The sequence below is a fragment of the Lindgomyces ingoldianus genome (assembly GCF_010093535.1).
Source record: "Lindgomyces ingoldianus strain ATCC 200398 unplaced genomic scaffold BDR25scaffold_31, whole genome shotgun sequence".
Lineage (NCBI taxonomy): Eukaryota > Fungi > Ascomycota > Dothideomycetes > Pleosporales > Lindgomycetaceae > Lindgomyces > Lindgomyces ingoldianus.
Window position 1 is genome coordinate 280,198 of NW_022985192.1, and position 20,880 is coordinate 301,077.

At 46.9% G+C, this 20,880-nt stretch overlaps 7 protein-coding genes across 7 annotated transcripts; 4 read left to right on the plus strand and 3 right to left on the minus strand.

Annotated features, from left to right (window-relative positions):
• Positions 1–77: 77 nt before the first annotated feature.
• BDR25DRAFT_359000 (uncharacterized protein) lies at positions 78–2,312 on the minus strand (the record flags this gene model as incomplete). The annotated part of the gene is made up of 9 exons (XM_033696028.1): positions 78–204; positions 247–307; positions 364–637; positions 678–1,206; positions 1,238–1,555; positions 1,643–1,759; positions 1,843–1,988; positions 2,087–2,198; positions 2,278–2,312. 9 exons carry the CDS (start codon positions 2,310–2,312, stop codon positions 78–80), a joined length of 1,719 nt encoding a protein of 572 aa, XP_033543783.1.
• A 257-nt stretch (positions 2,313–2,569) lies between these two features.
• BDR25DRAFT_395479 (uncharacterized protein) lies at positions 2,570–3,711 on the plus strand (the record flags this gene model as incomplete). The annotated part of the gene is made up of 3 exons (XM_033698379.1): positions 2,570–2,669; positions 2,704–3,521; positions 3,676–3,711. Exons 1-3 carry the CDS (start codon positions 2,645–2,647, stop codon positions 3,709–3,711), a joined length of 879 nt encoding a protein of 292 aa, XP_033543784.1. The 5' UTR covers positions 2,570–2,644.
• A 575-nt stretch (positions 3,712–4,286) lies between these two features.
• Positions 4,287–6,904, minus strand: BDR25DRAFT_292641 (uncharacterized protein; the record flags this gene model as incomplete). Its single annotated transcript, XM_033688672.1, has 2 exons — positions 6,231–6,904; positions 4,287–6,183 (listed from the first exon to the last, which is right to left on the minus strand). Exons 1-2 carry the CDS (start codon positions 6,713–6,715, stop codon positions 4,287–4,289), a joined length of 2,382 nt encoding a protein of 793 aa, XP_033543785.1. The 5' UTR covers positions 6,716–6,904.
• A 1,770-nt stretch (positions 6,905–8,674) lies between these two features.
• BDR25DRAFT_376499 (uncharacterized protein) lies at positions 8,675–10,436 on the minus strand (the record flags this gene model as incomplete). The annotated part of the gene is made up of 2 exons (XM_033697453.1): positions 8,675–9,439; positions 9,502–10,436. The coding sequence occupies 2 exons, from the start codon at positions 10,434–10,436 to the stop codon at positions 8,737–8,739; spliced, it is 1,638 nt and encodes a 545-aa protein (XP_033543786.1). The 3' UTR covers positions 8,675–8,736.
• Positions 10,437–11,010: 574 nt separating this feature from the next.
• Positions 11,011–15,556, plus strand: BDR25DRAFT_359006 (ankyrin; the record flags this gene model as incomplete). Its single annotated transcript, XM_033696029.1, has 7 exons — positions 11,011–12,566; positions 12,631–14,969; positions 15,007–15,041; positions 15,073–15,177; positions 15,268–15,342; positions 15,372–15,448; positions 15,511–15,556. 7 exons carry the CDS (start codon positions 11,011–11,013, stop codon positions 15,554–15,556), a joined length of 4,233 nt encoding a protein of 1,410 aa, XP_033543787.1.
• A 292-nt stretch (positions 15,557–15,848) lies between these two features.
• Positions 15,849–16,262, plus strand: BDR25DRAFT_317187 (uncharacterized protein; the record flags this gene model as incomplete). Its single annotated transcript, XM_033691655.1, has 1 exon — positions 15,849–16,262. The coding sequence occupies one exon, from the start codon at positions 15,849–15,851 to the stop codon at positions 16,260–16,262; it is 414 nt and encodes a 137-aa protein (XP_033543788.1).
• A 3,136-nt stretch (positions 16,263–19,398) lies between these two features.
• On the plus strand, positions 19,399–19,575 carry BDR25DRAFT_235639 (uncharacterized protein; the record flags this gene model as incomplete). Its single annotated transcript, XM_033685514.1, has 1 exon — positions 19,399–19,575. A coding segment is annotated over one exon (177 nt), but the record flags the coding sequence as incomplete, so codon positions are not given.
• Between the last annotated feature and the right edge of the window lie 1,305 nt (positions 19,576–20,880).

The window sequence follows — 20,880 nt, forward strand, 5'->3', positions numbered from 1 at the left end:
CAAGGGATACGGTACAGCATACGCTGGTTTAGATGGGTATATTGCATAGCTCGGCGCATCATAACTACGATTGAACGTCAAGACTTCTGTCTAGCTGTTTGAATGGAAAATGGGGTTTCCTTTTTAGAATATAGGATTTGTGATTTGTGATTTGTGATTTGTGATTTATGGCTTAGATGCTGTGAGATCTGGGTCGTGATAGGGCTATTGGGGGGCAAGGAGCGCTAGGTGAGTAAGTTTGCACACGTGACACCGTCCCCTATGCCCAGTCCCGCCTCTAGAAGTATCTTAACACTCCTCCCAGCTTCTTTCTCCCTCCACCGCCGGCTTCCTCTGCATTTAACTATGTGGACTAAAACCTACCTAAAGTGCGTTCATGAGGTATCCACTCCTTGCCCACCCGCCCACTAACAAGTTTCGCACTTCTCAAGCATGTGCTGCTCAGGCTCGGGTCTTGCAGGACGTTTGTGAAGATCTCAGTTAAAGCGACCCAGGCATTCGCATCCTCAAGGAGCGCTTTGCCTGTGTGATCGTGCTCCTTCCGGATATGTGAGATGACTGACGATTGTTGCTTGACAAGCATGTACAGCAGGCCTCGCAGCACGGCTGTGGCGCTGTTAAGGCGCGAATCCGTACCCTGGCAGAAGAAGGAGAGAAGATCAGCCTTAGAATTTGACTTTCTGGCTCGTCGATAATGCCGCAGAGGAGCATTGTCTTACCTTTGTCAGCATCGCCCTTAATCCATAGTAGTCGGCGTTGCCGAGGACCCAGTGGTACGAGTCCTTTAGCAGGCGGCCTTTTGTGTCCTTTATACATTTCTTGTCATCACAAGGATCAGTGAGGTGTAGGCCTTGGATGCATCTGCTCAGCTTATCGATCTCCTCCATAAGCGGTTTGAACGCTCCGCCTGCCCCTTCACCATAAAAAGGAGAAATATAGACATCAAAAATGCCAAGCAACGAATACGCTCTATCTTCTTCAAGCTTGGTGTGCTGGTGTTCGTTCGATGATAACCGTTCGTTGACGCTGAAATGGGTCAAAGGGGTGCCCTGCAGCGGTGAATCAGGAATCTCCATCATTTCATAGATATGCTTCTGCAGAAGAACTATACCATATCTGGTGCTAGGAGCTCTTGGAGCGTCCAGCCCCGGGTAAGCCATCTGCTTCTCCGGAAGTCCGATACCCGCAGCGGCAGGGAGAAATCCTCTTCATCAGTCTCAACAGTAGCTCTTGATACATCTGACAGGTAGACGCAGCATCAAGTGGCGTCGCGGTACCAATGGAACATGGAGTTGATAGCCTGAAAGAGCTCAGGTTTGTTTGCTTTGTTAAAGCAGCATGTATCAAGCCAAAAGTATTGCAAACCGTCTTGTCTAGCTTGGTCTCAACAAAATCAGATCTTCTCATAGCTAGGCTTGCCCTTGCCACAGCCATTATCAAGTCTTCGAAGGTGACCTCCTCGGAATCTGCACCGCATGTATGAGAAAGTATAGCACAAGGAGGGATCGTATCCTTGCCGCCCAAATTGGTGGTGAGACTCAACTCGCCATCGCTACTGTGCCGCAAAAGGCGCATCTTTCACATGGAGATATAAAAGGCGCGTGCGGTAAGAAGAAGACGTTGAGGCTGAAAGGCAGCAGACTAGAGTGGAGCAGAGCGGCTCGCTGTCCTAGCTGTCAAGGCCAGCGATCGTGCAGAAGAATGGGATTTTGTGTCGTATCGAAGAATCGCGTTTTCACCTCCTTGGTTAAGAAGGCGTCTGAACGACTTCGCGTGTAGCACAGCAAGGCACTACACTGATATAATATATTCTCTATAGCCGTAATAAGTTATACTCGCAACAGCATATTCTGGCCTGAGTGAAGATTCGTCCTCAACACCACGAATATCACATAAAACAGCTCAGCAATGCGATATTTTGTATCGCAAGCACTAGGAGCCTGAATCCTCAATTTAAGATAGCGATAAAGCAGAGTGTCATTGTTGTGCTGAAGGGGTTCTATTGACCGCTAATTTCGTGTAACTTTTACAGGAGAGCTGTCTTGAGGATTTGTGGCTTGCTACAAAAGGTAGAGGAATAGTGTACTGTGAACTGCAACGTTCGTGAGGCTCTGATTCGTTCAGAAGTCAAAGTACCCCCAACGTCTTCCGGCACGCAAGGTGAGGTTTGTCGTAATTTTGATGGCGTTCGCAAAATTCTGAAACAAAGGGATGTAGACGTAGGAGACCCAGCTTAGAGGGGTGTCGACCAATTAAAGCTCGAATATGCGCGTGCACACTTCTGTGATCTGAGCAGGGGTAGTTAAAGGCATCTAATGAGTTGTGACTTCAGCAAGGTATGAAAATAGTCTTAGCTAGGAACGGGACCATTGCTTTAGACTATCTCTGCAGAAGTTTAATCATTTAAAAGAAGGAAAGAGAGATGATGGCGTGGCTTGCAGTAGGTATCTGTGGCGGTCGCAAGATACCGATCGGCCCTTCAGTCCATGTATCATCCAGTCAGGCTCTCGACTTTAATTGTCGGATCGTCTTCACTGTAACTCCACTCGAACCAACCCGCGCCAAAATCCTCCTGTATTTCTTTCATTAATCCTCTCCTTCGCCGGCTTGCTTCCAATTCCTTTCTTTGCGATTATCATCCACCATGCACTCTTTTCAAAATTTCTTCAGTATTATTTGAGCTGTCCTTCGTTTATGGACCAGGTGTACTTGGCTGCTGGATCCTCGTGTTTCTTTCCGTCGTCATTTCCTGGACGTTCAGTCCATCTCTCCGACGTCAGGACACCATTACATTGAACCTCGTTTTCACCCTATTATATCCTCTTATCGCCGCTTCCTACTCAATTTACAAAGCTTTCGATCCCGAGATCTTCTCGCCTGCGAACCGTGCACCATTAGACTATGGCCCCCACCAAGTTTCAGCTTCCGCCACCTTCGCCTCTTCATTAGCGCTATATGAGACCTACGCCTTGCTCGCACCAATCCTCATGCTTATATCAGAAGCACACGACCATTGTTACAGATCTATTAGCGTCTTTGCAATTGCAGCAGTTGGCCTGTTCGGGAAGACTGTGCTCCTACTGAAGTCGCCGGAAATCCCCTTCAATACTTTACGACCAATTATCTTCAGCGAGTTATGGGCGGTTATGGGGTTGCTCATGATTAGTATCTTGATTGCACTTTCCTTTCAGGCCATCCGAAAACGGCCCATTAGAAGTTTTGGAGAGATAAAGGAGCAGGAAAAGTGCTCAACGATCTTAGCGAGAACACTTCACATACCCATATTTTACATTGCGTATGCGGTGTTAGGGTACAGGGGTCTTTGGATCTATGATCGGACACTCTACCAACCATTTAATTCCCTTTTATTTATTCCGGGAAGTTTTCATTCGATCTTAGACTTAAAACAAGGAGTGGTGTTCGGTGCTGGCATCTTGAATATTGGGTGGACATTGTACGAAGCATTCTGGAAGAAACGGCGGGAAGTATGTCAAGATTGTTTGAGTTGGAAGTGGCATAGCGTTTGCAAAACACAAGAATGTAACGAGCATAGTATTTAATAGAGCGTAGTCCTATTGCTACTCTTACTGATAATAGCAATCACTTAGCAGTTAGAACAAAAGTGGATTGTCTTCTGTGGCTGTATAGTTAATGAGGCTGCAGTTGCTTCAGTAGCTGCCTATACTAATTGATTTCTTTGCGTTTTGGTAACGCGTTCGCGGACTTTTTCGAGCGTAGTAGTACAAGGGCTGCTGTAGAACAGAAGGTGCTAAACACGTGATATACTCTTAGGGGAAAACTGACCCAATCATAGTCTATTTCCGCTTTCGAACCTGAGCATACAAAGATTTAAAACTGAGCTTATGGCTATTCAAGCCTGAGCAGGTCTTAGCAGCCTGAGCAAACCTGAGCAAACCTGAGCAAGCCATGCATTAGCCCAAATCTGAGACAATCGGCGTCCCAGATTCGGACCACCCCCCTGTTCAGTGGTCTTTTCGGGCATCAAGTGGCCTACTTTCGGAACACTAACCTCGTTCATACTTTCCCTTGAAAACTGCCAGTAGCTTGATCCTGATAAGGGGGGCTATTCATAATCTACAACGTCCTTTCCATTGATATAGTCTTGCCAAGCACAGATTTCTGCTACCAGAAGCCCATTCTGTCTGTACCGACATTCCCGCCGCCAACCATCCAATATCGCTGGCATGAAATCGGCAGAATATGAGAGGGAAACGGTTCCAATGGTAAGGAATCGCTTGATTCATACCTGAGCTTAAGCCGCATCCTCAATCTTCCATCCAAGAAAAATCAGTGATTGATCCAAAATCCGCTTCCAGATTCCTATCATTGGAAGTGGAAGCAAAAGGCTCCACACGGTCCTCAAGACTAGCCCCGTCCATATCGTCTAGCTGGTAGAAACGGGCCACCTTTTCCCCAGACTCAGTGGTCGTGATGAGAGTCGGAAAACATCGCTCTAGCTCTGCAACCATTTCATTGGCGTCATGCTGACTTGCGGAGTGTTTTGCATATTCCAGAGCTTGTTCTAGAATACCAGTGCCTCCGGAGTTCTGGAACGAAGGAATTGCGTAGAATTTCGTCCTTTTCAGATATGCGGTACATGCTTTTAATAAAGCTAGGTAGGCATCGTATGAAGATGGTGCTTTTGAGGTAAGATAAACATACATGTCTGGGGATTTTAAGAAATCCATAACTGTTCGATGCAGAAACTCGACATTTCTGTTGTGACTGTTGACCTCGAGGAGGCCACGAGAGCGAGCTTTCAGCTGTCGATTTACCTTAGTCTCTATGGCACCCCAAGCGATCGAGCTGAGTGCTTTGGTCGGCAATTTCAATGCATAGTCCTTGTCGTCGTATTCAATATTGTGAAAGTGATAAATGGCATTAGGAAGGGGTTGTCCGCTTGTAACTGCTATCATCAACGTGGTTGCCATTTTTTGATGATAGAATGGCTCGACTGAGTCAAGAATTTGCTTGAAAAATGGTTCCAGGTCCAGTGGGATGCTATCCAGCCTTTTCCACAAATCTGAGAGGCTGTCATGCTCGTTTAGGCCGTTTCGAAGCAACTGTACCACTAGCACAACCCAAAGAAAGACGCCTGAAGCCCTATCACATATTGATTCGATCAAGGATTGATCGTTACCGTCAATGATATCCAAATTTGCCCACCTTGGATGATCGCTCAAGCGACTCTTAGTGTAGAATCGGATATCATTTCTTGTCAATTCGTGGATGTAGAGTTTAGTTGAAGAATCTCGGCCAAATGCGTCTTCAAAAACGTTCCAAGGCCGGCTTGAAACACAGATCTTGATGTGGGGCGAATTGGAGAGGTTTTTCAAAGTTTTGCAGAAGTCCGTATAATCTCCGCTGTACTCGTCGAGGCCATCGATGAAGAAGCAGAATTTGGATGAAAGCGCTTCTTGAGAGGCCAAGGTCTGCAGTGCTACATTGAGCTCGGCGAGCTGCCACTCTGCCCCGTAGGACCATTCTAAATTCTGATTCCGGAAATTCAGCCACCGATCTGGGCAAGTAATACGTATGAGTTCGGGGGTTTGCCGGAAGATGTCGAACAGTAGGGACTGTAGAAGACCTTGTAGAGACTTCTGCATTGGTGTCCCAGGACTCCAGAAAAAGTGATGAGCGATCACAACCGGTTTTGGATAAGACCATTCTGATAAGGCTGCAAGGGTGTTTCGGTGGCCAACCAGAAATTTCATGAGTGTCGATTTGCCAGATCCAGGTTTCCCTGATATCCAAAACACGGAATCTGCCTCTCTAAGCCATCCTATCAAATCGCCCTTCTTTGACAAATGTTCCTGATAGCTCCGGTTCTGGAGAGCCCAGCCGAAAGTTCTTCTATGGGCAGTGGGTATTGAAGCAAAGCGAGCTGAACGACTGTCGTAGCGTAGAGTTCTAAGTATCGCTAGCTCTTTCGATATGTCTTGTCTTGATAGGGTAAGCTTGTTTATCCCACCCCTTAGGGAATCGATTTCTTTCTCGAGACTAATGCTATTTTGTGGGGCATTTTGTATTGCTGGGAGGTGAGCTGCAATGTTATTGATTGCGTGTGACATATTATCGAGTCGAGCTGCATGCTTCGAATCCAGCTGTCGAATATCGCGTTGCAAAGTCGCAACTTCTGAGAGTAAACTACGCTGTAAATGACTAGTTGCTGCGTTAGTCAATGTAACAGCATAAGGTTGGACTCGTACTTTGTCAGTGAACAAACATAGACCGTAAGTGCCCCTTGATTTGTAGCCAATCTCTTCTCGAGCTCTTCGATATTATTTTTCTTCCACACGGTCTGCAAGGCTACCTTAAGAGCTTGCCATTTGGATCTTGAACTCAATCCGGGATCAATTTTCAACTTCTGAGTGATTTCCAATAGCATCTTGCAGTCGGCTCTACATGAAAGCAGTAGATCTTTAATCCCAGATTTCCATTCCGCTTCAAGGTTTTTGGCGTTCGGATCGCGGTCGCTTGCTGCTAGTTGTGGGTTGGGATTCTTGTTGATAGATTCTTCGAAAACGGTACTTAATACTCGAAGTCGTTCGTAGACGTCCTCGATATTCAAGATGTAACGGCTAGCACCACTGGCGGAGTTGTATATGTCCTTTGCACCGGAAACCAAGCTGGTTGCGACAGTGCAGAATTGAGCCACATTGGATGCTAATCCGAATGCTGTTAGTGGGTCCATAACGAGCCTAATTTACACAAATAAAATACTCCGGTTAAAGATTAGGATTCGTTTGGATTAGGCTGTTAGCTTGAAGAGGTGCACAAACTTAAATCAGCGTTATCGGATCTGAGAATTGTCACGAAACGCATTGAAGTTTAATATTTGTGAAGGTATGAAGCCGAATATACCGGGAACGGAAGGTTTGCAGTCATCCATACTCGATTTCAGCGATGAGAATCAGGAAGACTTATTAGAGTTGAAGGTCAAGAGGAAGCAGATGCGACTAGCGAGGCGCAGCAAAACATAACACCGAGGCTATGCACCCAGCCAAGCATGGCACTGAGGCAGTGCACCTAGCGAAGCGCTTGTGATCTACGCAAGTTAAGCTCAGCGTCGCGTTCAAAAGTAAGCAGTGTTAGGCTAAGGGAAGAAACAGGAAGAAATTGCGTACAAAACAGCAGATTTCTGTGGCACGTTCTTCTCCACATCATTTCCGCACCTTCATGAAGCCTCTCTGAATTACCCCAGAAACAAGCCACCAAATAGCCTATTTCCTCGCACCGGTAGTGCAGGTTACGGGCTTGAAATTTTAAGCCTGGTTCGATCTTTGTTGGCGGAGTCTTGAAAAGAGAAATGGCCTATTTCTGGGACACCTTATAGGATGCCTAGGCCACTTATACAAGCCTTTATAATATGGCCTAGGTCTGGGCTTTATTGCTAGCTTACCCTGAGTACTGTCCTTCGCGTAGAGTTGACTAAATAATTCGAATGGGCAACGGAGTTAGGCTTGAAATGTAAGTCGGAAGTGAGCGTTCTGAGCAGTGGCGGTGCACCCTCCAAAGTTGAGCCTGGCGTTATTTGCTTACAAACCGGGAATAGGGTGCTAATCGAAAGACGAAGTGGGAGGAGGTCAATTAGTCGATGATATGCGAAGTTCTCTACATGTGGGACTGACCTCATCCAAGTCCATTTCCGCTTTTGAACCTGAGCATACAAGGGTTTAAAACTAAGCAGTGACTAAGTAGCCTGAATTTGTGGCGGTGCAGCCCTGAGCAGGTCTTGGCAGCCTGAGCAAGCCTGAGCACGCTAAGACTGGCCAGAATCTGAGACGCTAGCTCGGGGCTGGCTGTCCCAGATTCGGGCCACTTCCCTGCTCAGTGGCCCAATTCTTGATACATGGCACAGTTTTTGACCATCGGTGGCCCAGATTCAGGCCTTCAAGTTCGTTTATTCTTTCCTTTAAGAATTGCCGGCAATATGATCTTGACAAGGATACTATTCTTCATTGACAAGGAGCTTCAGCCACTGATAGCGCTCTTTCCAATTTGAGCCATAACGTTAGGAGTTCACGGAGACTTATGATTATCTCTATGATCCAGGTATCTCTTCATAAATTCTTATAGTCTTACGAATATATTACCGAGAGCTAAGTAAGTCAGATATAGGTTTCTATGAAGCTGTTCAGGTAGGTAGCATGAAGGATATGGCACTACAGGATTGTACGTTGATTAAGAGTAAATTAGATGAATAACAAAGTTAATATTTTACATGATCGGTCAGAGTTTACGATATATGCCTATAGAGTAATAGCTAGAGGTTGCTACGGTCATGCTCACCGGTAGGATAAAAGATAAAGAGTAATAGGGCCCAGCGGCAGCATCACCCGACGCTCAGTCACGGCACCATCAGACCGACAACATGTAGCAGATTCCAGAGCAATTATCAAGGATGAAATCATCCAGGGATCCAGCCAAGCTGTCTCAATCTCATAGCCCTCGTTAGTGTAGTGCAGATTCATGCGAGCAGGCTACAGGAAGAAGATTCGATCGCGATAGGATATGGGAAATGAGGGGTACGTCAATAAGGCACTCTATCCCATGCTACAGCCTCCGGCATGGGCTGGAGGTGAAAAATGCCTCGTAGACTTGCCGAAAGGACGTGTCGTCGAGCGGCCTCGAGCTATCATGATTCTCGCCTAGATTCCATAGCCCTCCGTCTCGAAAGATTCGCAGATTAGAAACTGGTCCGAATCCACATCCTTAGTCCACCGAAGACCGACAATTTGCAAGCTTAAGAACAACTTGGTCCCAGAACTCCATTGCTGAGTCCTTCTCCTCTCCACTCCCGTCTTGTTTATCCTTGAGCTCGACGGCACCTAAACACCATTGGACGGCTCGTCGATACTCCTTTCCAACAGTAAATTCCAAGAACCCCATCGAATCGTTTGAGCAAAGCTTCCTCTTGAATTTGACGGGACTGTGATGGTCCACGTCGTATTCGCCCAGCTCGCTGATTGGTTGCCAAGTAGCTATCTCGATCAAGCAGACACCAAGGCTATATATGTCAAAAGCATAGCTGTAATTCACGCTGCGCTTGTTCTTGCCCTGGTAAGTCGGGTGGTGATAGAGCTCGTCGTATTGACCAGAAATGATCTTGTCAGACTTCTCCCAGGGTTTTTCAAGCCGGGCACTCGTAAAGCCGACCAGCAGGAGACGGATGTCTGGCGTGGGAGGATCGCCGCAAATGAGGATGTTGGAGCTTCGAATCGCCCTATGAAACCAGCCAGTCAGGCGAAGGTAGAACAGAGACTCGGCAAGGGCCAGGGCAAGTTTGTAGCGCTCTCCCAAGCTAATATGCTGAAATTTAGCGTCGGCAATCGCATCGAAGAGGGTAGACGAGTGTGGTCCTGGGTCTTCGTACACCAGAGCGATACGGTCTGTTATTCCCGGATTGCGATAGTACCTGGATTCCTCATTTTTAGTATATCTGCTAGCAATACGGCCTGTAAAGGCTGGTGGCATTACCCTATCGATCGTGGGAGATGAGTCTCTACACCAACTATACTCGTCGACAAGAATTCGGCGACGTTAGAGAGGCGCTTAAGGGCCTCATCTGGGGTCAGCTCCTCGGACACAAGCTTCCACTCAACTGCCACCGGTTTGTCATTTTGGTACGTTCCGAACATTGTTGCGGTTTTTTTGCTGACTCGTTCCGGTTTGATATCTGAAGCCGATAGTTTAAACTTGTCTTCGGTTAGACCAAACAGCCTCGCGCCTTGCGCACTCTTCTGTCTTTCTGACAATTCCATGTAAGCAGACTTTCGATCAGCAAGCTCTGGAATAACTCTTCCTATCGGTATATTTGCTTGTCCCAATTCTCTCAGTTCTTCTCTTGACTTATTTCGGAGCAACTGTGTGTACAACAAAGCCTCAAATCTCTTATGATATACTCCAGTCAAGCTCTCGAGACCTTCAATGAAATGTATCAGCGTGAGGTGAAATTCCTCAAACTTTTCTCCGTCCCAAAGGGCAAATTTAAGGCCTTTTCCAAACTGTGATTTGATCCAGTTTGCGAATTTGTGCTGTTTAAGCTGACGTTGCGTAATTTGAGCGATCGTAATCTGTTCATCCTCGACCAATGTCGCACCGCTGTTTGCTCCCTCTTCATATTTTGCTTTCAGCTCAGATGCCGAGACGAGAATATCTGAGATTTGTGCCAGAATGTCCACCATCAAATCAAGTTGCGCTTGGGTCTGCTCGGTTGTTGGATGGTACTCTCCCTTATCTAGGCCAACGAAGTTGCCCCAGTTCTCGTAGCGCTGAGCCTGGATATCAAGCAAAATTCGTTGCCTAACATATTTTGTTCCAGCCTCGCGGGTATCTTTGTAGAGTTTGTATATCTTGAATCCGTACTCGAAGAGCTTGGAAGCAATGGATATGCTTGCGGGGGCGTATTCCATCTTGAGGTCGGAAAATTCCGAATCTGTAACGGAAAGTTGCTCGAAGATCGTGCTGAGTCCAGGACGAAAAGGATAGGATCGCGAGTAATGAGGTTAAAAAGCACTTATTAGACTAATTTTGAGAGAGCTCATCTTATCTCTTCTCCCCCGAGTGTTAGCAGCTCTGGATTGGCTATTACAAAGTCACACAGGGCCTCGAAATCCGGCAAACCGTGGCCTTCTTCCAATCACCACGCTACAAGAAGATATGTTACAAGGTGGTACGAGCGATGAAGGGCTGCGCACCAATAACGTTTCGCAACGCGTAGCTGAACATGCAGAAATGAGCCGAGACTTACATGTGGCTGACACAACGTGGGGACCTACATATAGAGCGCCCGAGAACCTTGCTTTCGTCCTCGCCCGGCAAACCGTGGCTGTTAATGCAGATCGCCGAAAGAATCGACTTGCGGAATCCCTGGAGGTTCCACCATAAGGTGCTTTTCCAGCTTTCGTACACCTCACTCCTCAAACTTCCGCCTGTTAGGTATTACATGATACATGGTCCTAAATACATCCCACCGGAGCGACCATCATGAATAGCTCGTCCTCTGGCCCTAGAGTTGGTTTTCGAAGAAAGAGAAAAGTGCTACGAACTAGTTCAGAGAAAGCTCCGAAAAGTCATCGCAATGAATCGGATGAAGATCGCGACAAACATGCCCATGATTCCAACGCTGGCGATAATGAAGGCTCTCTTGCGGAGGAAGACCCTGATCATCTGTCCAAACTGTTACAACTCGTCCTGGAATTTCCCCCCGAAGATGACACTGGCGGTGTAGATAAAGACATCACACCTTTCCTGAATAGCATCCTCTCATCTCGAAGCTCCAGAAAAGGCAGAGTGTCAGAGCCACCAGACGACGATTCACCGACCTATCTAAGGCTTTTCCAGTACATCACAAATTACCTCATCCAAAACGATGGCTTTCGAGCGACCGAAGCGGTGGCTCAAGCTACAACTCCGTACGGCGGAACAACTCTTGAGCATATTGGACAAGGAGCTACATTTGCAGTGTCTAGAACGGTAATCGCTCCAGGAGTGGAACTGACTGATACAGTGCCTCGGAGACTGGCACTATCGCGCTTCCACAGCTCAGACATCCCAAACCAAGTCCGAGGCGATGACCCAGCCCGCATCATTGTCTACAAAAGACCTCTCATCCAGCCGAGTCTGGAGGAAGAGAAGACCAGCGCCATGGAAACCGAACGCTTGGCAGCCGTTTTGTTAGAAATAAGAGCTTTGACTCACCGTCCCCTGCTGCACCATAAAAACATTGTGGACTTCCTGGGCATTGCGTGGGACAGAGAAGTCGCAAAATACAACGCCGCAACCCTGAACAGCATCGACTTGGATGCATATCCAGCATTCGTCCCGGTTCTTCTTCTTGAGCATGCTGCCTATGGATCATTAGCTGACTTTGCTGAGACCGACTTATATTCGTCATTGCCGTTTAATAAGAGGGCCAGTCTTTGTCGAGATATTGCGGAGGCCCTGTATGCTCTTCACCAGTGCGGGATCGTCCACGGAGACATGAAATCGGACAATATCTTGATATTCGATGCTCATATCAATGATGAGCCAAGAATGCAACACGGACTTCGCGCCAAAATCGCCGATTTTGGGTTCAGTGTTTCGGGATCAGCTGAAGGCTTCTTTCGACTCACGGGCGGTACTTGGCTTTGGAGCGATCCTGAATCGGACAACACAGAGATGACATGGGTTGAACTTCAGAAAACAGATGTCTTCTCTTACGGATTAGTGGCATGGAGCGTTTTGTCCACAAAGAATCTTGAATATCTCTTCGAAATCGACTTGAGCGATGTTCAATCCGACTTAAATGATTTCAAATCCGACTCGAATAATTTAAAGTCCGAAGACACGAAAGCTCAAACGCCTCTCGAGATGCAAGTCAATAGCGTGAAGAGATTCGAGTTACCGTCCAACGCGGCCAGTCATTTTTACAGAGAGAATGGGTTACGAAAGTTGCTCATTGAATTGCTTTTCGCGTACTCCCTGGACGGTAACTTGAACTCTCGCAGCACGATTGACCAAATTGTAACTCTATGGGACGTTTGGTTCACTGGTCTTGGGTAGGTGAGGATGATATATCGTTTATACACTAAAATTTCATAACCCGAGTTCTGACAACTGCAGATACCCTAAGTATCAAGCAATGGTCTCAGAAGATCAGAAACCGATCAATTTTGAGCCGATTTCCGCTCTAGGAAACGTCTCCATCAATCGACCGTTTCAATCTATCGCTCGAATGGCCGGTCTTCTCCCTCCATCATCGAAACAGCAGGTTGTCCATGCGATTGGTAGTCTCACTGGAGAGAGCAGTTTGCGAGACATACTGTTTCATGGCTTCTGCTATGCCACCGGATGGGGGGTTGAGCAAGACCTCAACCGAGCCAAGGAAATCATTTATCAACTTGGGGCATCAGATTTCGGTTACAAGTCGGCGATCTTTCGAACCATGTTTTTCGAAGCATCGAACAGCGAGGCGGAAACCAGAGCGAATATATATACCCTTTACCTTCTTCGCCTCGCCCAGTCGCTAGGCAGTTATGAAGCGGCCCATAAGTTGATTCAATACTTTCCAATCCCGAGCGGTTACGCTAGAACACGGAGCGACTATCGTAGAGCTTGGCAGTACGGTATTTATACTAGGCCGAGGGAAGCAATCGAGCCCAAGGTCGCTTGTCAAGTCCAGACGAAAGACATCCAGCTCCAGTTCTCCTTGCGGCGAGAAATATTTGGCATTTGGAGGCAGACCGAACTGCATTTCGCCGTAGCCATGGGGTATTCAGAGGCTATCGACGCAATGGTCAGTGCACAAGGCTTTGATCCGTCGCTCTTGATGCTGCAAGACCTCAACGGGGATACACCTTTGTTGCTGGCATTTCGACTTGGATGGTACCGCATGGTGATGCGGCTCATTGACGCTGGTTCTAACTTTCGTATCTCCAACAATTATGGAGAGACAGCATTCCATTTTCTGGTTGAGTTCGATCAACCGGACGAGAAATCACACCTTGCCGAAGTACTATTTTCACTTTTGGGCGTCGAGTTCGCACAGCATGCTAAGGCGTCTTCGCATTCTGATCTTGAAAAGGAGGATTTCAAGCTCCTGCCACATGACGACGGCAGACCATTAAGCCGCATTGTACGCCGAAACGATGTTGTGCTGGCAAAGGTTTTCATGAAGCATGGGGTTAACCCAGCTCCCAAAGAGAAGGGCCTCAATGCGCTCGACCTGGCGGCATCTTTACACTGCTGGGAACTCCTTCATGTATTCTGGGAGTTCTTTCCGCATCTCCAGGAATGGAGGAGCAGCGAACTGCTTGCCCTGGCTTGCCGAACTGTTAGAACAGAGCGAATGTACCTTCACGGTACCCGAACGTTCGAGAGTGTGGAAAAGTGCCTTGGCTTCTTAGTGGCAAAAATGGCCATACCCAATGGAAACCAGTTACAAATTAGCAATGCCCCAGCGCTTCATTTTGCATTGCACTACTCCGCAGATCGAGAGATATTGCAATATTTCATCTCGATTGTGTCGGCGGAAGATATCAATTGCTACACCAAAGCCGCAAACTCGGAGGTAACAGCAATGCATCTGGCAATTCAAGGTGGGTCGAGTATAATCGTTGCAGATCTTATCAAAAAAGGTGGCAGTACCCTACTGCCAGTTCGCTATTTTGGAACGAATGCACCACTTACGATGCTGGAGATGTGTGCTGGCCACCAGTCATGTTCCGGTCGGATTCTTGAGATGATTATCAGCGAACATGTAAAACACTCAGGTTCATCGAGGATCCCGCCGAAAGCTTTGACCTGCGCCGTGGCTATGAACAATTTCTCGGCAGCTGCGATGTTAATCAAAGCAGGTGTTGATATCAACGGACTAGACGACGGAGATACAACCCCTCTTGGAGTCGTCCTAGGAAGGTGTACTGCTGATACTGTCCAATGCGTTCGCTTTCTCATGGAATACCCTCCAACCGTCGGCAAGCCGGCTGCGGCTTTTCTGGTAAAACCCAAGATAAACGCCAGTGTTTTTCATTCATTGGCCACGATCCCAGATCGCACCCCGTTCTACAATCGCAAAGTGCTGTACGACACCGTGGATTACCTACTCGAAAAGTTTGGTGATCGAGCCCAGGTAAATAGTATTGGAGAAACCGGATATACAGCCCTTCATCTTGCTGCAAGCTATAATCCGATGGTTGTTCAAAGGCTCCTGGAATGCCCCGAGGTCGACGTCACCATAAAGTCTACAACGCGCGGCAAAACCGCTCCTCAGCTCAATCTCGAGGGTCTTGTACGGCCAGTGCCGGAAAATTTTGGGAGGCATGGGGAGAGAGTCGTCAGGCAATACAAAAAAGACCAAATCGCAGCTAGGAACCTGTTTGCGGCAAAGTGCGGTGACGAGCAGTCGAGATGGACCGGTGCAACACAGTTGGAAGAGTTTGACCTTGGGGGAGGAAGAATTGGTCATGTTATGCTTGTTGCGAGAGACCCGTAGCACAGCTCCAATGGATGATATCGTAGTTTCGGATATGGAGGTTTCCTGGGCGGATTGCAGCATTGGCGCAGTATTCTCAGATGAAGCCTACATCACGGCAATGGCCGCTCTGTGATACAGAGCGCGTCCGAATATTGAACGATAATGTACCTTGTAGGTACCTTGAAATGGCGAAAGTGTGCCGTTACGCTTTATCAGCGGAAAGGGAAGGAAGGGAGGAAAGGGAGGCTCGGGCGGCCTGGCACTTTCGCGACGAGGGAGATTAGCGAGGTGGTGGTGAGAGTGAAGCGGATGGCAAACGAATGATTGGTACTGGTGACGATGCTGCTCTTGTCTCTCCTGTCCCAGTCTTTGCCCCTGTCTCGCGCAGCCAGAGCAGCCTCTTGGCAGCCTGCTTTCCACGTGTGGCGCTGCTCTATTCTTGGCTGCCCGCCAACCTCTATCGACGTGATAACCTACCACAACTATTTCTTCTAATAAGCCCGATTTATCTCATCGAACATAACGAGTGGCATTCTCACTAAAAGAGTAAGGAATACCGCAGAACGACTATAAACCCGGCCCTAGGCCTCTAGACTAGCGCTAGAGTCACGCACTTAAGTAGCAGGCTAATCTCTATGTAGCCTGATAGCTCTATGGGGTATTGCTGATGCGAGAGCGGCTAACAGGTAATACCTAGACCTATCTTTAATACAACTATATTGCAAGTTTACTATATAGAGGTGTTTATTATTGTTCCTTAATTTAATATGTTCTCGCCTTTGGTGTAGTATTAAGATTATAATTATAAATAGCCTCCCCGGTCCGCCAATCGAGGCTCCTCTACACTGCGGTAGCAAGACCGGCCATGACATACGGAGTCCAGATCTGGTCTATCAACAGGAGCGGCAATCAAACTGAGCGATCAAAAACCAAAGAGCTCAAAGTGACGCAGAACAGATGCCTACGGAAGGTGACTGGCGCCTATAGAAGAGCCCTAGTGGCGGCCATTGAGAGAGAATCAGGGACACCACCGATCGACCTTTATATGGAGGCAGTGGTGATGCAGAGAGCAGTCAAAACAGCACAACATCCAGACGCAGGGCACATCGACGAGACCATGGCCAAGGTCTGGGAATCCACGAAACGCCCGATGCCGAGAATCTGGGGAGAGGAAGGCCGCCGAGACAGCGGGAATGCCAGCCCACCGGGATCCAGGAGGCCCGAGGTCCTCCAAGGGGTTTCTTCTGTCCGTTGGGAGATAGTAACAAGTCTCTTGTAAAAGCCCCGGGGGGGGGGGGGCGAGGATAGAGAAAGAGCTTGGAGATGGTCTCGAAAGAGCTATAAAAAAAAACCCGATTAATCTTTCTCCCTGGACTCAACGCGCTGTCTATTATGAACTTGGAGAGATTCAACAGAGAATGACGGCGTCCAAACGTGTCTGATGTAATCTATGCGTAGCAAGGTCAAACATGCTGAATACGATGTTAGGAGTAAAAGTCATGGCAGCTAAAGCTTATCAAATTGAGAACCGGTATCCCGGAAATTTCACAGATGTTACTATCGTCGTAAGCGAATAGCTAATTATATGATGAATGAGTCGAAGGAACGTGACTAGCAAGTGACGGATATGTCGCATCTCGGTTGATTGTGTCTGGGGAAACACGCATAGCCTTTGCACTTTTTAATCAAATATGTTGTTAATAGTAATGCCAACAGCATAGCGAGAGCATGGTTTGAAAGCTACAGTAAGCACAGCTCTCGCCACCATCTTGCACTGGCCCAGTTCTGGGACACGGCAGGCACTCGCACAACGTGGCCCACTTTAAGGCCTCATAACCAGCTCACCCTAAGTTGACTGAATTTTATCGCAAGGATAGCTCCTCATACACTAGTATAATTGGACTGGTTAACGGGATTGGGGTGGAAAGGTGAGTTGAAGATGAGTATCCCGAGCCGTGGCGGTGCAGACTGAGCGGCGGATGATCCGACGTTGAGCTGGGCGTAATTTCGCTGACGGACTGGGAATACGGCGCTGGTCGAATAATGAAATCGAGGGAGGTCAGTTGGTCGGCGATATACGCACAAATACACTAGATTTTGTACTTTTTTAAACAGTCCTACCTACTGCTAGCACAGGCCAGTGAATAAACTCATTTGTTTACCTATCTGCCTCTATGCCATTATAAGTATGCGAAAGTTCCTCTAAACTCTGTGTAGTACTTAAAGCTCGCGGCAACAGTACGCTGTTGGTAGCCTAAGTACTCTAGCCTTAATTTGCAAGCTCTTGCTGCCTTAAGAAGTTAAAGGCTGCCTCTAGAAGCTCTTAGATCTCTATAGTTAAGGCCTTATTCTCTAGTGTTCCTTTGCCTGCTCTTTATCCTAAGGACTCTTCCCTTACCAACAGCCTAAAGTTTAACATTAAGTAGGACAATATCTAGAGTAGAGGTCGCTAGCTAGGTCTTAGATATTGTGTGAAGAGGAGCTTTCTAGGAAGACTTAAACGTCTTATATATGGAAATACAGCGCGGACCTAATTTACGCTGACGAAGAGGAGATGGTGGTGCAAAAGGTGCTTTAACAAAGCAAAAAAGACAATTATAATTAATTAAAACCAGCTATTGCCTTCTATTATTAAGTCTGCAGATACAGCGCAACTTGATTACTCGAGGACTTGTTCACTCAGACTTAAACAATCTCCGCGACAGATTGTGTCAAAATTACACCCTCTAGAGCATCTGGAAACTCTAGTTACTGCAGTAGCGAGTCATTATTGCTGCCAGCTGTTGAAACTTTGCCTGGCAGCGCCTTACTTCGTGAGTTGACTGCTTGTCACTCTCCATTTCATATCGACACATTGCCGTATGTATCTTCAATAACAACCTTCCTAGGCTATCTTTATAATTGTATGCTATTCGTACAAGACCCTCAAACCAACTCTCCCAGATGCGGGACGCCAATCATCGTGAAGAAAAGGTTCTTGATAAAGAAATCTACGATTTACCTCTTACGGGTCGCATGCCACTACAGCAATTGTGGAAGAGAGTGAAGTACTCTATTGCTCTCATTTTCACGGCTGTTTTAGTCATCTTGGCAAGCTTTCTATTCCATCCGGTGTCCAACCACATGAGGATCCCATCCACCGCTCAACCAATTTCCACCATCGTGGGGTTGTTGCACGACAGCTTCGTCACTATTCCACGCTGTACTGTCTTTACTCAAGCAATGGCCTAGCGCGTATGCATCTGGCGACCACTGCCTTGCCCTAGTCTCTTTGCCACCCAATACCTAGCTTCAGGGCTTCCAACGAGGCGTAGTACTGTACGATTGGGCGATTTTGAGGCCTGTACGGGTGAGATTTTGTGTACGTTCGTACGACAGGGAGGAGAGGAGGAGAGGTAGGTGTACGTATCGTAACTGTTACGGCTCACGTGATCTGTACAAGTAGTACAATTTAATTAAAGTACGCTGTACTCTAGTTAAAACAGCTAAGACTATAGGTCCCTAGAGACGCAAGATTAAGGTCTAATTAACTATAAAATAACTAGTTCTCCCTAGTAACAAGAGCAGATAGGACTAGATAAGGCCTGTAAGGCTGCAAGAGGCGTGGATAGATAACTCTGCAATAGAAAATAGTCTGTAATAGGCATTTTTAAGACAACAGACAGATGGATAGATTAAAACCCTTAGAAAGAGATTTAAGCGTCTGCAGGCCTCCTGCTCGCCAGAGCCCTTATACCCCTCTAGAACCCCTATACAAACTTCCTAAAAGGGTAATACAATCTGTACTACGTACCGTACCTAGGGCATTATTAAACGTACGGTACGGCTCACGAACTCGGTACGTTTGTACTGAACACGTGACCGTTACGGTTCACTTTGTACAGACCGTAGTACGGCCCGTTGGAAGCCCTGCCTAGCTTTACCATGTTAGACCTTGTGTTAGGCCCCCAGAAATCCCAACCTTCTTTGCGCTCAATGCTTATCTCCTCAAATTTTGCTATCAACAGAAAAGAAAGCTACGCAAGCAGTAGTTTATGTACTGTAGGGAAATGTCCCTGGGCAAATTGGAGGCTCTGCTATCCTGTTATACATGATGACGACAATACGAAAACTGAACCTGTTGTACCTTGACGTACATAGACACCTTGGCAAGACAGGGTACTCTCGGTTCCTAGTAGGTGCTCCTTCACAATGGCGTATCGCTGATCGAAGCGATGTGCTTGTTTTCAATGATGACCAGCAGGCGATCATACTATGTGTTACAACTAAGGGATTCAAGGTCAATTGGTTTATCAGAATGAATTCATAATTTGAGTCCTTTGCAATTCTAGTGCAGCCAGTTTTGTAAAACTATGCTCCAGTGATGTTATGGCGATATTCAACAAGAAAAGAGAAGAAGACTCTAGGCTTCCTAAGTTCCTCAGGACCCCGACTTCGTCCTACATTATATATTCGGTAATGATTTCGTGTGTTACAATAGTTGGAAGGGATTAAGGTCAGTACGTACCTGGTTTTATGGCGTTTCAGCTCCTGGTGGTGGAAGCGCTAGGGACACAAGTATTCAGCCCGACCTCTGCGGCTTCCTATTCTAATATAACCCCTTCCCTAGGAGTATAAGCGGGAGTCATTATGGGGGCGTAAGAATAGGTGATATACTTCTAGAAGGGGTGGGGGACTCGTCGACAACGACTGTGGGAATTCCCCGAGGACATTGTTACTATGAAGATGTGACTGAAACAAAGTACTACAGCGCAGGAATCAATGCACAAGCATTTCCCAAGGCCAATTGGCAGGCTTTAGCAGAAACAACCACTAATCAACATCGAACTCGAGGTTGAGAAATCTCAGCCGCTATGAGGAATGCCACACTAAACGACAAAGGAATTCACCCCATCGTCAAGAGGGTCCATGAGCTCAGTCGCGCTATTATTTACCCCCACTTTCAATATCACACCGCAGCAAACATATCCTCTTACGTGGCTAAGGGTCTTATAATAACTCGGTGGCTGTCTATTTATATTAGAATATTGAACCAGAAAACCTCAATGAACTCGAGATCTTGATCAAGGAATCCATCAAAATAGTCATGAGGTAACTTTTCTCTTGAGAATAGGATCTATTCGAATCAAGGGAGCGCCATTCAACCAACCTCATCGACCCTAATAATGAGTTAGCTCCTAGCCCTAGCATCGAGCGAGATTTATGGAAGACTTCAAACAATTCACCAAGGAAACAACAACAGTAATGAAATGGATGCTAGAATGACTGGCACGATTGTGTCCGAAAACATGAATACAATGTTAGCCCAGTCTCTACCCTTTCCTCGGGCCTAATCCGTACAGACAGTTGAAGCACAAAGACCCTGCTTCATTCCTATATGGCAGGATATTTCATGCATTGGGCAATGATCAGGGCGGACTCTATGCAGATGATTCTTCAGCTATAGAAATGGATGAATTCTGGAGGTCTATGTATTTGAACCATACGTTATTCGACCGAGGGTGCGGATAGGCACGGGGGTTGTAACCAGAATTCTGATTTGCGAACTGATCCAATCTCTTGAATAGCACTATGGAAAAAAATACTCATGGATTATTAAAATGTTTGCTAAGGACATTTATTACTATGACCATGAACAACTGGGAACGGACATCCACAAATTCTTGCTCGGTTTCATTCTCTTCTCGTTCAGCTATCAGGTAGCCGATTGTGGTGTTGTTCGGCTTGCTAAGTCATATTTTGAGACACGGATAAGAAGATATTTAGGGGATGAGTTAGGAAAAATCCCAAAGGCCAGAGCGCCCTGTTTCGCGGTGTGTAGTATGTAGGGAACAGAGTCAAGAAGCATTTTCAACGAGCCCGATTTTAGTGAAAGTTCCTAGGAACCACCCGATGGG